Source organism: Scylla paramamosain, chromosome 44 (assembly GCF_035594125.1).
Source record: "Scylla paramamosain isolate STU-SP2022 chromosome 44, ASM3559412v1, whole genome shotgun sequence".
NCBI lineage: Eukaryota > Metazoa > Arthropoda > Malacostraca > Decapoda > Portunidae > Scylla > Scylla paramamosain.
Genome location: NC_087194.1, coordinates 11,067,258 through 11,083,754, shown reverse-complemented (window position 1 = coordinate 11,083,754; position 16,497 = coordinate 11,067,258). Strand labels below are relative to the sequence as shown.

Sequence of the window (16,497 nt, the reverse complement as noted above, 5' to 3'; positions counted from 1 at the left end):
CATTAACAGAGGTAGTGTGTTCCTCCAATACCCACCTCTCTTCCTCAGGTGAGTGACCCCATCGAGCCACCACCCAAGGAAGCCCCTCCAAAGGCCACAGAGGAGGAAGGCAGTGTTGTCATTCTGGATGCCAAGCTGTTCTACAAGCAGCAGGAGAAGGAGGCGGCAGAGAAGATCAAGGAAAGCCTGGCAGTGACTGAGTATACCAAGCCATCCAGTGCATTGGTGCTGAGTGGTGTGTCCAGCAGTGTGGTGCAGTACACAGTGTTTGAAATGCAGCTGTCCTTTACTGTGCTGGATACAGAGGTGTGTGTGTAGTTGTAGTATACAGGGACTAAGCTACACACCTCTGGTTCTGTCTCCTCCTTTATTCATCCATCAGTTTATGTACATTTCTTGCCTCTCTCACCTTTGTTTTTCTACTTGTGATAAACAGGGGCTGGGCTACATTCCTTATCCCATCTCTGTATTCATTCAGTCCTTGTGTGTGTGTGTGTGTGTGTGTGTGTGTGTGTGTGTGTGTGTGTGTGTGTGTGTGTGTGTGTGTGTGTGTGTGTGTGTTTACCTAGTTGTATTTACCTAGTTGTGAAATACAGGACAAGATCCACACTAGGCTTGTGCCGTCCCGTCTCCATATCGACTTTTATCTAGATTTTCTTTAAATTTATGAATTGTCTTTGCACATACAGTCTCATCCTTAAGTTCATTCCACACTGTTATACTTCTGTGTGGGAAGCCATGTTTCTTGATGTCTCTTCTGCAAACACTCCTATTCAGTCTCCTTCCATGTCCTCTTGTGTCTCTAGTATCTGGTATCAAGAGGTCTTCTCTGTCCGACTTTTCCATTCTTTCCAGTATTCTATATATATAGCTATCAAATCACCTCTTTCCCTCTTTTTTTCTAGTGTAGTCAGGCCCAACCTCTTCAGCCTTTCCTCATAACTATACTCTCTTAAGCTTGCAAGGATTTTAGTTGCAGCTCTGGATTCTTTCTAACTTTCTTGTATCCTTTTTCAGACTTCGACCACACTGATGCTGTGTACTCCAATCTCGGATGTATCATCGTTGTTATCAGTTTTTTATCATATCTTCATCAATATAGGAGAATGCTATCTTGATGTTTTTCAACAGTTTATATGTTTCTCCTATAATTTTTGTTTATGTGCTTCCAAAATGATAAATTATCAGTAATAATTACTCCTAGGTCTTTTTCTTCTGATCTTATAGAGATTTCCTCATTCCCTAAGTAATAGTTGCCAACTGGTCTTTTCACACTTTTTCCAAACCTCATCACACTACATTTTTTAGCATTAAACTCCATGTTCCACCTCATTAACCCTTCATTAATCTTAATTAAGTCCTGATTTAAAGCATTGCAATCCTCTTCATTTGTTACTTTCCTCATAATCTTAGCATCATGAGTGAAAATGTTCATGTAACTTTCTACACCTTCTGTCACATCGTTTACATAAACTGTGAACAAAATAGCCACTCGTTACTGTTCTCCAGTTCGACCTGCTGCCTTTAATTACTGTCCTCATTTCTCTGTTTGTCAAAAAGTCAGTCATCCACTTTAACAGTGATCCACTGAGTCCTCCAGTTTTTTCCAATTTCCATATTAGTCTTCTGTGTGGAACTTTATTGAATGCTTTTCTCAGATCTAAGTATATGCAGTTGGCCCATCCATCTCTCTCTCTGGCACTATATCTAATACTCTTGAGTAGAAACTTATCAAATTTGTAACACAAGATCTTCCTTTTCTGAAACCAAACTGTTTCTCTGTTATCACCTTGTTGTCTTCTAGGTATTTCACCCATCTGTTCTTGATAATCTTTTCACAAATCTTTGCCACCACACTTGTGAGTGATACAGGTCTATAATTTAATGGATCTTCTTTACTTCCAGTCTTGTGGATTGGGGTAATATCTGCCCATTTCCAATCTATGGGTACTCTACCTTTTACCAGGATGGTGCTAATTATATTGTGCAATGCTGAGACTAATTGTGAGCTATGCTCTTTTAAAATCCAACTGGAGACACCATCAGGACCCATTGCTTTCTTTACATCCAGGTCTTCCAACATATTCTTTACTTCATCTACTGATGTTTTAATCTCCTTTAGGTCGGTCTCTTTTTCTAATGCTGTCCTCTCATCTCTGAAATCATTTTCCTTAGTAGACACAGAGTGGAAGTATCTGTTAAACACTTCAGCTACCTCTTCTGGGTTATCCACTGTCTCTTCTCCAGCCTCTACTGTGCTTATTTCATCTTTACTCTTTAATTTTCCATTAATGAATTTATAAAATAATTTTGGTTGGTCTTTACATTTCTCCACAACATTCTTTTCAAAATTTTTCTGCTCATCTCTGCGAGTTTTAAGAAATTCGTTCCTCTTCCTTATATAATTGTTCCACAGGTCCAGTCTCCTGTTTTTCTTCCACTTGTTCCATGCTTTTTCTCTCTCCAATCTAGCTGTTGTACATCTGTTGTACCCATTTCTCTACTCCCTCATTATAAATGTCCAGGAAAGCTGTCCACTTTTCCTTTATGTCCTCCTTTTGAATAACCATGTTCCAATTCACTTCACTGAAATACTTCCTAAGTTGTCCAAAGTTAGTCTTGCTGTAGTTTAGCCATTCTCTTCTGTGGTCCTCTTTTCTTATACTGAGGTTATTATCCATAGCTGTGAACTGAATCAGCACATGATCACTTTTTCCTATTGGGTTTATGTATTTAAGGTCTTCTACTATTTCTTGTTTCTTGGTGGAAATTAGATCGAGCCTTGAAGGTGCTTCATTTTATCTAAATCTTGTGTCATCTGTAACCCATTGTGTCTGGAAATTTTCAGTAGCCAGGTCTAGTAGCTTGTTCCCGCCATGATGGCTCACTGCCTTCTGTGGTCCAATTCTCCCAAGATATCTCTTTACAGTTAAAGTCCCCCATCAGGAGTATATCGTCATTTTCCTCAAATAACTCTGCCAAACGTGTCCTTGTGTCCTCAAGCATTTTGTTATATTCGTCCTCTCTCCAAGAGTTGGAATAGGGGGGAACATAAGTCACCACAATGTTACAGTATCTTACAATATTCTGTCTTAAGTTTATTTTCAATACTTCTGCCTCCTCCACCCCATATGTGACAGATTCCACTAATAAATCCTTCCTAATTAGAAGCATCACACCTCCTCCCTGTTTATTTTTTTCTATTTCTCATCCAGAGGTTGTATTTTCCTTCACCAATATTTGATATATCCCTTCACTTGCAAATTTAATTTCAACAATTCCCATGATGTCCGGTTTCTCCTCTTTTAATTTCTTTGATCTCTCCAGTTAGCTCTTTTTCTTCTTGTAATGTCCCCACTAATTTTTCCACACATGTCTTTTCCTTCTTTTCTCTTTCAGTCCACTGAGGTGTATACTCTTCCTTCAGACCGAATACCACGACAGTTTTTTTCTTATCCTCAGTTTCTCTCACCAAGTTTTCTTTGTTTTATAACTTGAACAACTTTTTCTGTTAGCTTTTTGTTGTTTGCCTTTGTTTGTTCCTCCACAATTTTCCTAAAATCTATCTTTTCTTTCTCTTGTTCTTTCTTCCAATTTTCCTGTTTTACATTTAACTCTTCCACTTTGCCTTCATATTCCATTGCTTTCTTTTCATATAACGTTTGTTTTTTATGTAGATCGTCATATGCACCTCTCCACACCCCCTTCTCGGTGATCAAAGTTCAACCATCTTCTCCATCTTGTCAAATCTATCCTTCATTTCCTTCATTTCAGTTTCCAGTGTGATAATTCTCCTTCTCATCATTGCTTTCCCGACCCTTCAGTCCTCTTCCCCAAATCCCGAGGTCTCTCTGTCTAGCCTTCGAGACGGTCCCCATTGGCATAAACAACATAGTGGGGACCGAAGTAGACCCCTCTTCACCGCTCATTATAACAATTTAACTGCTTTGGAGACGGAACAGCAACGAGTAGAACCAGTGTGAACTCTCATACTCTGTATTTCCACTAGGGCAACTCTCAGTGACGTAGATGGCTGGATTTTTAGTGTGTGTGTGTGTGTGTGTGTGTTTAGTAAACTTTCAGGCCTTTTTGGTTCCCATGAAAGGACTCAAAGATACATCAATAATTATTCTCTCTCTCTCTCTCTCTCTCTCTCTCTCTCTCTCTCTCTCTCTCTCTCTCTCTCTCTCTCTCTCTCTCTCTCTCTCTCTCTCTCTCTCTCTCTCTCTCTCTCTCTCTCTCTCTCTCTCTCTCTCTCTCTCTCTCTCTCTCTCTCTCTCTCTCTCTCTCTCTCTCTCTCTCTCTCTCTCTCTCTCTCTCTCTCTCTCTCTCTCTCTCTCTCTCTCTCTGCTTCTCTTCTCTTCTCTTCTCTTGCAGGGTGCACCCATCAGTGACCTGGGCCACAAGAGTGATCCCTGGGCAGGTCACGGCAAGTCTCTTGGGAGGTCCGCCAGGTGCCATCCTCATGGGCACCACCACAGTTCCCAACAGGAATGGCACTGCCATCTTCACCAACCTGTCTGTCAGCAAGCCCGGGGAAGGCTACAACCTCACTTTCACCATCACCTACCCCAGCTATGCTCCAGCCCTCACCACCACCCTGGAGGAGACCTTCAGGTAGGTGCAGGTCTTTATTTATGTAAGAGGGGGACTGGTCAAGGGCAACAAAAAGTTTAAAAAAGCCCAATGAGAGTGCCAGTCCCTAAAGAGAGGTCAAAAAGAACCATCCAAAGCTGGAGCACAAGTGTCTGGTGTAAGAACAGAAGAATAAGAAAATAAGTGAAGCTGTAAGAAGCCATCAGGCCTACACATGGCAGTCCCTGTACAAAGCATGCTTACCTATTTCCACCTATCAACCTCATTCATAAATTTGTGTAATCTTCTTTTAAAGGTCACTAAATAATCAGCTTCATTACTGAGTCCATTCCATTCATCCTCCACTCTATTTAAAAACCAATTCCTTCCTATCTCCTTTAAATTCAACTTAATCAGGGTACATTAATGGTGTCTCTAGGGATTAGACCTTGACAGGATACTGAGGGAAATGCAAGTCTGACATACCAAAAAGGAGAGAAAAGGATCTCAGTATTTACCAAGATACAATTACTATTGGAGTCACATAAGTGATCTAATAGTTGGTCTTCTTTTGGTCTCCCCTCAGTGCATAAGTGATGTAATAGTTGGTCTTCTTTTGGCCTCCCCTCAGCTTGACACAGATGAGTGCAGCAATGGTCCTGCAGCAGCCCAGCATAGTGCAGGCCGGACAACCCACCACCATCACTGTTCACTTTGTTGACAAGGACTCTGGCTTGGTTTTTAATGGCCTGGCTTTCAAGGTGAGGAGACAGACAGGCATGATTGACTTAAATGTTGCATATAAAGAGTAATAAAATAATATAATCTTTGTTAACATGATGTGAGGAAGTGAGGAGACAGACAGGAATGATTTTTTTTTTCTTTTTTTTTATAGAGTAATAAAACAATATAATTTCTGTTATTGTTCAGTTTGTTGACAAAGATTCTGGATTGTAGTTTGATGGCAAGGCATTGAAGGTGAGGAGATGACAAAATCAAGTTAAATTTTTTGGGATAGTGTAATAAAACAATATTAATTCTGTTATCAAGAGGCATTCAGTTTGTTGACAAGGACTCTGGCCCAGTGCTTGGATGGCAAGACTTTAATGGTGTGGTAGACAGGAATAATCGAGTCAAGTTTATTTTTTGCATACATGCATGAAGTAATAAAGCAATATTATTTCTATTATCATGATACATTCATTCAGCTTGTTTACAAAAATTCTGGCTTAATGTTTGATGGTGAGGCTTTCAAGGTGAGGAGATGGACAGAAATTACTAAGTTAATTAAGGGACTGTAATGAACTTTTTTGAATGGAAATGTGTGCAAAAAGCAACATTGGTCTGTGCACACTGAAAAATCATCCGGCACTTTGGCAACAATCTGCCAAAGTTTGAGCTGTGTGTCTGAGACATAGCTTGTTTACACTCAGGCTTTAGATTACACCTTGTGGTACTCCTTATGTTTTGCTGTTTTTCATATACTGTATCTGTTTTTTTGTGTGTGCATGATTTTTGGAGACTTTTTTCAGATGTGTGGCATGTTATCCCTAAGTGGTGGGAGGGGAGGGAGTGGGACAGTAATTACTGGATAATGAGTCAGTACTCAGTTGGCCTAAGGTGAGGCCAGGGCATGTATGTACTGCCACGCTGGTGCCAGACCATCCACATGACTCATAAAATTTATGAGAGGAATTGTGTTACTATCTTCTGTGAAGACCATAACCATAGCAGAGTCTTGTAAGTACAGTCACTAGGGTGTTGTAGGGAGGTCCACAACACTGTTCCTTCCCACCAGAGACCAGTGGGCCTAAGAGTGTGAGTGATGTGTGTGTGAGTGAGTGTTGCTTTGTCTGGGATTGGTGGCCTGGTGTATAGATAAGTAGATAGATGAAGGGAGTAAAATTATACCCTCTCTGTTATCCTTCCATAAGAAAGCACAGAAGTTGAGAGGAATTGCATCTGTACTGTATTTTCTTTCCTGAGCCTCTTCTCTCTCCTCCTCAGGCCAGACATTTGTGGGTAAACTGCTGGCAAAGACTGCTGAGGGACACTTTGAGGTTATCCAGAGGTATGCCAAGTAAGAAACAGAAGAGAATGTTACAAGGAGGAGGCAGCAGGCACCTGCCAAAATGATAATAATTACTCCCAGTGAGGTCTAAAGCACTGGATGATGGGGTGCTGTGAACTTATCATTAAATGCAGCTGTGACCTCAATGAATGTTTCCCTTTGTGTCTCACAAGAAAAGGGGACAGTCACAGCCTGCTCTCTAAAGACAACTCTCTTCCTTCACACAAAACTACAAGCATCTAATTACACACACACCCTTCACTCAATTATCATGGAGACTCCTACACCAGCCTCATAGAGTCACCATCGGGGGAGGGGACAACAAATGTCCCCAGGTCAGACTGCTCTTCTGGTATTGACCCTAGGTGTCTTGACACCGCTCAACTTTTTCTTCATTAACTCCTGCAACATTTGCAGTCTTGGATCCAATTTTCAGTCTGTAAAAAACACCATCTCTCCTCTACTAAACCTAATTTTCTTTTCCTCACTGAAACACAGGTGTCTAAGGCAACTGACATTAGCCCCATTTTTGTTCTCTCCTACTTTCTCTATCCTCATTTTCAATCCAAAGCTGGATGTTGCATTTATGTGCACAACAATTTAACCTGCTCTCTTGCTCATGCTCTTGAATCTTCCGAGTTTTCCACCATCTGGCTACGATTACAGTCACTCTCAAACTAAATGTATCTGTGCTGTATACCTCTCACCTAACTCCTCTGACTTTAAAAAATTCTTTGACTTCTTAACTTCCAAAGTGGAGCACATTCTGACCCTCTTCCCTTTTGCAGAGATCTCCATTCTTGGAGACTTCAATGTTCACCACCAGCTTTGGCTTTCCTCTCCCTTCACTGACCATCCTGGTGAACCAGCCTTCAACTTTGCTATCCTCCACAACCTAGAGCAATCGGTGCAACACCCTACTTGTATTCCTGACCATCTTGGAGATATGCCCAACATTATTAACCTTTTCATAACCTCTAATCCTTCTGCTTATGCTGTCACCCTCTCTTCTCTGTTGGGCTCATCCAGTCACAATCTCATATCTTTATCTTGTCCTATCACTCCAATCCTTCCTCAGCATCCCCATAAGCAGAAGTGCCTCTAGGATTTTGCCTCTGCTAGCTGCAGGGACCCAAGGAGGTATTTTGCTGATTTTCCTTGGAATGACTAGTGCTTCCATGTCAGAGACCTGTCTGTGTGCAGAGTACATAACAGAGGTAGTAGAGTCTGACATGGAGGTGTACATTCCTCACTCTTTACCTTCCAAATCTTGGTTTAACACAGCTTGTTCTCATGCTATACATGATAGAGAGGTGGCCTACAAAAGGTACTTAAGCCTTCCATCACCAGAATATCATGGGCTTTATATTTTTGCCCGGAACCATGCCAAGTCTGTTCTCCATCTAGCCAAAAACTCCTTCATTAACGGAAAGTGTCAAAATCTTTCAAGATCTAACTCCCCTTGTAACTTCTGGCACCAAGCCAAAAACATCTCCAATAACTTTGCTTCTCCTTCTTTTCCTCCTTTATATCAACCGGATGGTACCACTGCTATCACATCTATCTCTAAACCTGAACTTTTTGCTCAAACCTTTGCTAAAAACTCTACCTTGGACAATTCAGGGCTTGTTCCTCCCTCGCCTCCACCCTCTGACTACTTCATGCTACCTATTAAAATTCTTCACAGTCATGTTTTCATGCCCTCCCTGGCCTAAACCCTCGGAAGGCTTATGGACCCGATGGGGTGCCTCATATTGTTCTCCGAAACTGTGCCTCTATGCTTGCACCTTGCCTAATCAAACTCTTTCAACTCTGTCAGCATCTACCATTCCTTCTTGCTGGGAGTTTGCCTACTTTCAGCCTGTTCCTAAAAAGGGTGACTTCAACTCCCTCAAACTGCCATCCTATTGTTTTAATTTCCTGCCTATCTAAAGTTTTTTAATCAATCATCAACAAGAAGATTCTTAAACATCTTTCACTTCACAACCTTCTATCTGATCACCAGTATGGGTTCCATCAAGGCCACTCTACTGGTGATCTTTTGGCTTTCCTTACTGAGTCTTAGTCATCCTCTTATAAAGATTTTGGTGAAACTTTTGCTGTTGCTTTGGACATATTAAAAGTTTTTGATAGAGTTTGGCACAAAGCTTTGATTTCCAAACTACTCTCCTGCGCCTTCTATCCTTTTCTCTGTAACTTCATCTTAAGTTTCCATTCTGACCGTTCTATTGCTGCTGTGGTAGATGATCACTATTCTTCCTTTAAATCTATTAACTGTGGTGTTCCTCAGGGTTCTGTCCTATCACCCACTCTCTTCTTATTATTCTCCAGTGACCTAAACCAAACTTCTTGTCTTATCCACTCCTACACTGATGATACCACCCTGCACTTTTCTACGTCTTTTGTAGAAGTCCAATCCTTCAGGAAGTAAAGAGTTCATGCAGGGAAGCCACAGAAGACCTGACTTCTGATCTCTCTAAAATTTCTGATTGGGGCAGAGCAAACTTAGTATTATTCAATGTCTCAAAAACTCAATTCCTCCACCTATCAACTTGACACAACCTTCCAGATAACTATCCCATCTTCAGTGACACTTAACTGTCCCCCTTTCTACACTGAACATCCTTGGTCTGTCCTTTTCTTATAATCTAAACTGGAAATTTCACATCACATCCCTAGCTAAAACAGCTCTTATGAAATTAGATGTTCTGAGACATCTTCACCAGTTTTTCTCATCCCCCCCCCAACTGCTAACTCTGTACAGGGGCCTTATCTGTCCATGTATGCTTTACATGTCTGGGGGGGGGTTCCACTTGTACTGCTCATCTAGACATTATGGAATCAAAAGCTTTTTGTCTCATCAGCTCCTCTCCTCTAACTGACTGTCTTCAGCCGGTTTCTCATCACTGCAATGTTGCATCTCTTGCTATCATCTACCGCTGTTTTCATGCTAACTGCTCTTCTAATCTTGCTAACTGCATGTCTCCCCTCCTCTGACGGCCTCGCTGCACAAGACTTTCTTCTTTCTTTCACCCCCTATTATGTTCACCTCTCTAATGCAAGAGTTAACCAGTATTCTCAATCATTCATTCCTTTCTTTGGTAAACTCTGGAACTCCCTGCCTGCTTCTGTCTTTCCACCTTCCTATGACTTGAATTCCTTCAAGAAGGAGGTTTCAAGACACTTATCCTTCAATTTTTGACTGCTGCTTTGGACCCTTTTATGGGACTGGCATCTCAGTGGGTCTTTTTATTTTTTGGTGGGGGGAGGGGGAGGGTTGTTGCCCTTGGCCAGTGTCCCTCCTACTTGAAAAAATAAATAAATAAAAATATCACTACCCATATCTTCCCAACACAAATACTGACAAACAGACCCTGTGTCAGGCTGTATGTACCAGATGAGGCCGTGTCAATGCTCACCTTTGAGAACGTCATATTTGAGGTGCCTGACGTGAGACAGCAACTCATAGCCAAGGTTGCTGTCGTCTCCGCTAGCTGGTACGTGGAGTCCTCTCGAGTATTGGTGTCAGTCTGGTAAACTCTGGAGCTCCCTGCCTGTGTCTGTACTTCCTTATACAAGACACTTCTTAAATTTAGGGTAATTCTTTTGGCTCTGTCTTCTAGAGACTGGTACCTCAGTGGACCCTTTTATTTTTATTTATTTATTTATTTATTTTATTTCATTTTATTTCTTTTTTTTATTTTTCCTCTCTCTCTCTCTCTCTCTCTCTCTCTCTCTCTCTCTCTCTCTCTCTCTCTCTCTCTCTCTCTCTCTCTCTCTCTCTCTCTCTCTCTCTCTCTCTCTCTCTCTCTCTCTCTCTCTCTCTCTCTCTCTCTCTCTCTCTCTCTCTCTCTCCTTTTTGTTGGCCTTAGCCAGAGTTCCTCTTACATAAAGGAAAATCTTGTATACTGATGTACATACTTATGGAAGTTAGGATAAAATGTATTGCATGTTGATGTACTGTTTAAAACCCCAATACCTCACACTACAGACTATTAAAGATACAGAATCCTTGCTGAACCATCACTGGAACCATGAAAACACCCCTGAAAACACCATAACAACTGAAAGTATTGGAGGTAAGAGAGAGAGCAAAACATTTGGGAGTGCAGTATATTATCTGTCTCCCATACAGGACTGGTGGTGTATCCCTCACATCTGGTCATCAAGGAGTACCCCATGGTCAAGTCCTTGCACACTGATCTGTTCTGATGGAAGCAGTTGGAGGGTGTGGAGGATGTGGTGAGAATGACTGTCCTTATCACCCATCTGTTATATCCTTCAGTATCTTCTTTTCTTCACCTGCACTGTGTTTTTTCCTCTTGCATCCTTCAGTAATATTGTTTTCTTCATGCCTCCTGTGTTCTTTTTGCTTCTGTTCTATCCTTCATTATACTTTTCTGTTATATCCTTCAGTGATATCCTTTTTCTCCTGCAGTGTATTCTTTTTCCCTCTTATCATATCATGTATCCTTCAATGATATCTTTTCTTCATCTTTGCTGTATTCTTTTTCCTCTACCTTATCCTTCATTATCCATTTCTTCATTCATCCTGTATTCCTCTTTCTTCTTTCTTTAATGCACACTTTCCTCCACACACACAATTTAAACCTTTCTATCATGCATAGTTACCCTCACCCCCTCCTTGCCCCACGCACACACACACACACACACACACACACACACACACACACACACACACACACACACACACACACACACACCTCTAATGATGCTATGGTGATGTGACACAGTTGGAGGATAGAGTGCTGAGTATGTTGCTGCAGTCAGTAGACATGCTGGCTGCTGGCTGACGGAGTGTACTGTGGCCCCGTTGATTTCACTCTCAGCAATGACTCCAAGAAGACCATAGCAGAGTACCAGGTGTGTATTGTGAAGAGGTGAATTGAATGGCTGTATTTTTCATTCTTTCTTCTGTGGTAAAAGAATGTCAAAAAGCAAGCTCGTTCATCGCTTTCTTGTCTTCCTGTAGTCATTTTCATTGCTTTTATATTCTTTCCACTAATTCTCTCTTCCTCTACTTCCTACAGTCACTTTCATTTAAGTTTTCTATTCATTTCACTAATTCTTTTCACTCTCTATTTCTTATAGCCATTTTCACTACTCTTTCTTATTCTCCTCTCTCCCTCCATGTCTCACAGCCATTTTCATCGTCCTTTTCTAGTTCACTAATTCTTCTCACTTCCTCTGCTTCAAGATAACTGGACCACAGGAGCATGTTGCCACAGCTCTAGGGAAACTGTGCACATCCCTCAGCAGTAACATAGCTATCCCAGTAGTGACAAGATACTTAGACACTCACTACAATGCAAGGAAAGTTTACGTCGAGGACCAGATCTTGCGCTGCTCTTGGAGAAACATTGTGCATCTCTTGAAAAAGAGTGAGACTGGGGACCCTCTTCTAGATAATCGGAATGGTTCTGAAGTTAGCCTTGTGTCTTCTGTCCCTAAGGATCCTCCAGTCCTTGCATCTCCCCTTTGGCACCATATCTTGTGCTGCTCTCAGAAAAACGTGCTTCTCTGGAATGAAACTGAGAGTGAGGATGGTGTTTCAGGTGCTGGGAATAGTACTGAACTTAGTCTCATTTCTGGTGTCCCTGTGCATCTCCCAGTCCTTATATTAATGTGATGTCTTGCTAACTCTCATGCTGTCTCACTCAGTTTGGTACAATTGTTTACTGCAAGTTTAGAGTTTAGTTTTCAATGTAAGGTCACTGATAGTAAAAGGAGTGGTTGAATGCTTCTCTTTCTCATCTTGTCTTCCTTTTCCTTGTCCTCTTCCTCATTTACTTGCATTTCTCTCATTCTCTACCTCCTGGTCTTTTCCTTCATCCTCTCTCTCTCTCTCTCTCTCTCTCTCTCTCTCTCTCTCTCTCTCTCTCTCTCTCTCTCTCTCTCTCTCTCTCTCTCTCTCTCTCTCTCTCTCTCTCTCTCTCTCTCTCTCTCTCTCTCTCTCTCTCTCTGCAGGATGGCCAAGGAAATCCATCTCAAATACCCAGAGATCCTCCATGCCGCTCACCCCTTCTTCCTCTCCCTCAAGTTTGTGGGTGCTGGTGGCTCTCTCCTGGATGGAGCAGTTTTCGTGGTGAGACACACAAGAAACCTTAACTCTCGTGCCTTGGGTCTTATGGGAACTGTTTTCAAAGAGAAAGAGTCTGGTTTGTGGTAAGACACACTGGGAACCTTAACTTTTATCCCCATATTGTGAAATGCCTGAGGTGTTATGAAAACTGTTTTCAAAGAGGAGTCTGGTTTGTGGTAGGAAGTGCGGGGAACCTTAACTTTTATCCCCATATTGTGAAATGCCTGAGGTGTTAATGGAACTGTTTTAAAAGAGGAGTCTGGTTTTTATGATTGGTTGATTGATGATGCAGAATATTATTAACTATTTCCTGAATCATGAAAAAAATGTCCTTGAAAATCCCATCAGCTTTCATAAGGACTGTTTTCATGATAATGAGTCAGGTTCTCATAGGTGTTTCTTTCTTCTGGTGATGCAGAATACTAGTTAAACTATCACCAGAATCATGAAGTACCCTTGAAAATTCCAGTAAGTATTTCTAAAGGTCACTGAGATGGTTAGTCCAGTGACTGTGTGTTTTGTTTTCTTGTGTATATTTTGTCTCTCATTCCACGTAGTTCTCTTGTTTCTTCTCAGGATCAAAAGATATTGATTGAGATACTGGGAAGGGATGTGAGTGCATGCCCAAGGCGAGGCAAGAGAGAGAGAGAGAGAGAGAGAGAGAGAGAGAGAGAGAGAGAGAGAGAGAGAGAGAGAGAAAGTGTGTGTGCATGTTTTATGCACAGACAGAAAACATGTAATTTTTGTATCATTCCAACATTTTCCTCTTCTCAATTTTCCTATTGCCCTTCCAGATATTCAGCTTTTCTTTGTTCCTTCAGTGAAAAATCTCCCTTTCCTTAACTCTGTTGTATCCCCTCAGTATCCAGCCTTTGTTTGTCCCTGCAATAATGGATCTTTTCTGTGTATTTCCTCCAGGATCTATTTACCTGAGAACAACTTGTCAACAATTCCTGTGGATGTCGTCATCAGCGAGGTCAGTGTTAGATACCAACCTGCTGCTCAGGTGTCTGTTGTACCTGCTGGTTGGCATCTCCACTTTGTCTCTCCTGGTAAGCAAGTATGTATGTGTATGTGTATCTATTGATTTATTTCTGTGTGTATTATGTCTGTCTATCTGTGTGAATGTGGAGAGTTTGGGGTGAATCTTGCTTGATACCTGATGTGGATGGATTGCTGTGTGCCTCTCAGTGCAGCAGCCTGTCAGTCCAGACGGCATTTGACAGCTGTTTCTCACTCCACATATTTACACAAAGGTGCTGACAGATTAGCAGCAGGAGTGGGAACTGCAGTGGCTGTAACTCATATGACTTCACTGGTACCAATCCAGACCCCAGGCTTGTGTCACCCTGACCTTACCTCTACCTATACATCTACCACTGCACTACATTTGGAATCTGGTTGAGTACATGTACTCAGACCCAAGCCTGATGTGTAAGTGTGTGTGTGTGTGTGTGTTTGTCTATCTCTGTTGAAATCAAGTCATTGTTGTGTCTTGGAGGGAATAAGTGTGTGTATGTGACTATCTATCTATTTATCTATCTATTTGTGTTTAAATAAAGTTGTTGGTAGCATCTGAGGGAATGAGAGGAGTGTGAGCTCAGTATGATGTGCAAGGAGTTTATGGATGTTTTAACATTTTGTAATATAAGTATTTATTAGTGTGCATATCTTTTTTTGCACGCAAGATTTTAATACCTTACTTTATCATTTTGTCTGCATCTAACATACAGTCTCTCTCTCTCTCTCTCTCTCTCTCTCTCTCTCTCTCTCTCTCTCTCTCTCTCTCTCTCTCTCTCTCTCTCTCTCTCTCTTCACCAATTCTCCTTACAGGCTTGGTGGTGTATCCTGAAAATTTGGAGATCCAGGAGAACTCTGTCACCAAGAACGTGCAAATGAATGTCATTGGGTGGCTGATGGCAGCTCCTCAAGTGAACCCAGAGGTGAGGGAGGCTGTCACTGGGTCTTGGAGGGAGCAGGGAAGCAGGGGTTAGAGTGAAGATGTTTAGAAAAGAGGGATGCAGCACTGTGGTTGTGAAGAGTAGCCATCATTTTCATTTTAAGGGTGTTTTTAAGTTATTTGGCTTGTAGTGCCACTGAGACTATCCCTTTCCACTGGGGACTCAAAATAAGAATAAAGACAGACTTCGTATTCTGAGTGTTAATGAAAGTAAGAATAATAATCAGAAATAGCAACCATTATCACTATCCTGTTTCTTCATGTCAAGCTTGATAAAGTTAGATTTAAAAAAGAAATAGGAAGGAACTGGTTTTCAGATGGAGTGATAGATGAATGAAATAGACTCGGTAGTTAGGTTAGTGCTGAGTCATTAGGGAGCTTTAAAAGATTAGACAAATTTATGCATGAGGATGATAGTGAAAATAGGTAAGCACATTTCATGCAGGGATTGCCATGTGTAAACCAGATGGCTTCTTGCAGTTTCCCTTGTGTTCTTACAATTATTATGCCACTGATATGATGCCACAACACAATGGTAATGGTGGTGATGGTGTGTTCCCAAGTGATGCAGGTGATAATGGGGCTTGACATGAGTGTCAAGGGCATGTAGTGTCCTGTCACCTTTGCTCCTGTGACCTCTGGCTCTTCTAAAAAGGGAGTTGCATCCTTCACGGTATTTTTATGTCTGATGGTGTGTAGTGGTAAGGATTATCCAAGATTGGAGAAGTGTCTTGGGACCTTCCTCATGAAAAAATTTGTCATAGGGAAAAGAAAATACAGAAGCAGGCAGGGAGTTCCAGAGTTTACTGGTGAAAAGGATGAAAAATTAATAATGGTGAACTCTTGTATTGGAGAGGTGGACCACCACCATCACCACTACTTATTCTCCACAGATCACTGGGCTAAAGTACAGCAAGATGAGTGCCTTGGAGAAGCTGTGCCTTGAGTTGAAGGCTGCAGTCACCATCAGAAAAGAGCAAAGCTGCAACAAGTCATCCAAGTACTTTGTCAAGAAGGTTTATGTTGAAGGCAACCTCCTGCACTGCTCTCAGGAGAAGAGTGGGACTCATGACCGCCTCCAAGACCCACAGAGGATTGGAAGGCATAAATTCAATCTTGGATAACTATTGACATTTAAAACTGGTGACTCCACTTGTCAGATTGTAGGTGGGAAAGTTTTAGGGTTAATTGATGGGAACATTGTTGATCTAAATTCTTTTTTGGTAAAGTACTGTAAATCACTTGCATGTGAAGTTTCAAATGGATGAAATAGCATGAATGGTATTGTAGCTGAATTGTTCTTTGTAGCTGGAAAAAAAATTAGGGTCGATTGATGGGAAAACTATTGTTCAAAATCCTTTTATTGTAAACTAGATCATGTACATAGTTGTGAATTTTTTTTGGAAATGAAATAGCATGAATGATGATGATGTTGTTTGTGTTGTACTATGGGTAAACCATTGGAAAAAATGTAGTAGTTATGAATAAAATTGGATTAACTAAACATCACTGAGGTTGTAGTTGTGAAATTTTGGTGTAAATTAATGTAAACAATGAAATACTTAATCATTAAAGTTTTAATCTTATATTAGGAGTCATTGGAAATTAGCTAAAATAAACACCCTTATATCATCTTAACCATATAATGACTAACCAACTTTTCTCTCAAATCATAGCATAGTTTTAACACAAGTAAACAGTGCACAGCTTTGCCAAATGTTGTCATAAATCTGTGTTGGAAATATAGTCTTCATCAAGCATTATTGTTGTGTGAGTTACCATTGCTGT

The 16,497-nt window shown here is 41.1% G+C and overlaps 2 protein-coding genes across 7 annotated transcripts in view; both read left to right on the top strand.

The window, feature by feature from the left end:
- LOC135094082 (uncharacterized) overlaps positions 1-185 on the top strand; it is a 33,745-nt gene extending 33,560 nt beyond the window's left edge. For all 6 annotated transcript variants that reach the window (XM_063993853.1, XM_063993857.1, XM_063993851.1 and 3 more), the window contains one exon: positions 49-185. In XM_063993853.1, the coding sequence (XP_063849923.1) occupies positions 49-52 (4 nt within the window). In that variant the 3' untranslated portion in view covers positions 53-185. The remainder of the gene's footprint in view (positions 1-48) is intronic.
- LOC135094081 (uncharacterized) lies at positions 165-16,472 on the top strand. The gene is made up of 7 exons (XM_063993850.1): positions 165-306; positions 4,378-4,617; positions 5,207-5,336; positions 10,782-10,888; positions 13,668-13,801; positions 14,583-14,692; positions 15,603-16,472. The coding sequence occupies exons 2-7, from the start codon at positions 4,466-4,468 to the stop codon at positions 15,831-15,833; spliced, it is 864 nt and encodes a 287-aa protein (XP_063849920.1). The 5' UTR covers positions 165-306; positions 4,378-4,465; the 3' UTR covers positions 15,834-16,472.
- Positions 16,473-16,497: the final 25 nt, after the last annotated feature.

Coding starts and splice junctions, on each gene's coding strand:
- LOC135094081 (XM_063993850.1), top strand. CDS start 4,466: ATGGGCACCACCACAGTTCCCAACAGGAATGGCACTGCCATCTTCACC. Junction 5,337..10,781: donor TTAATGGCCTGGCTTTCAAG/GTGAGGAGACAG, acceptor TCTCCCATACAG/GACTGGTGGTGTATCCCTCA. Junction 13,802..14,582: donor TCTCCACTTTGTCTCTCCTG/GTAAGCAAGTAT, acceptor TTCTCCTTACAG/GCTTGGTGGTGTATCCTGAA.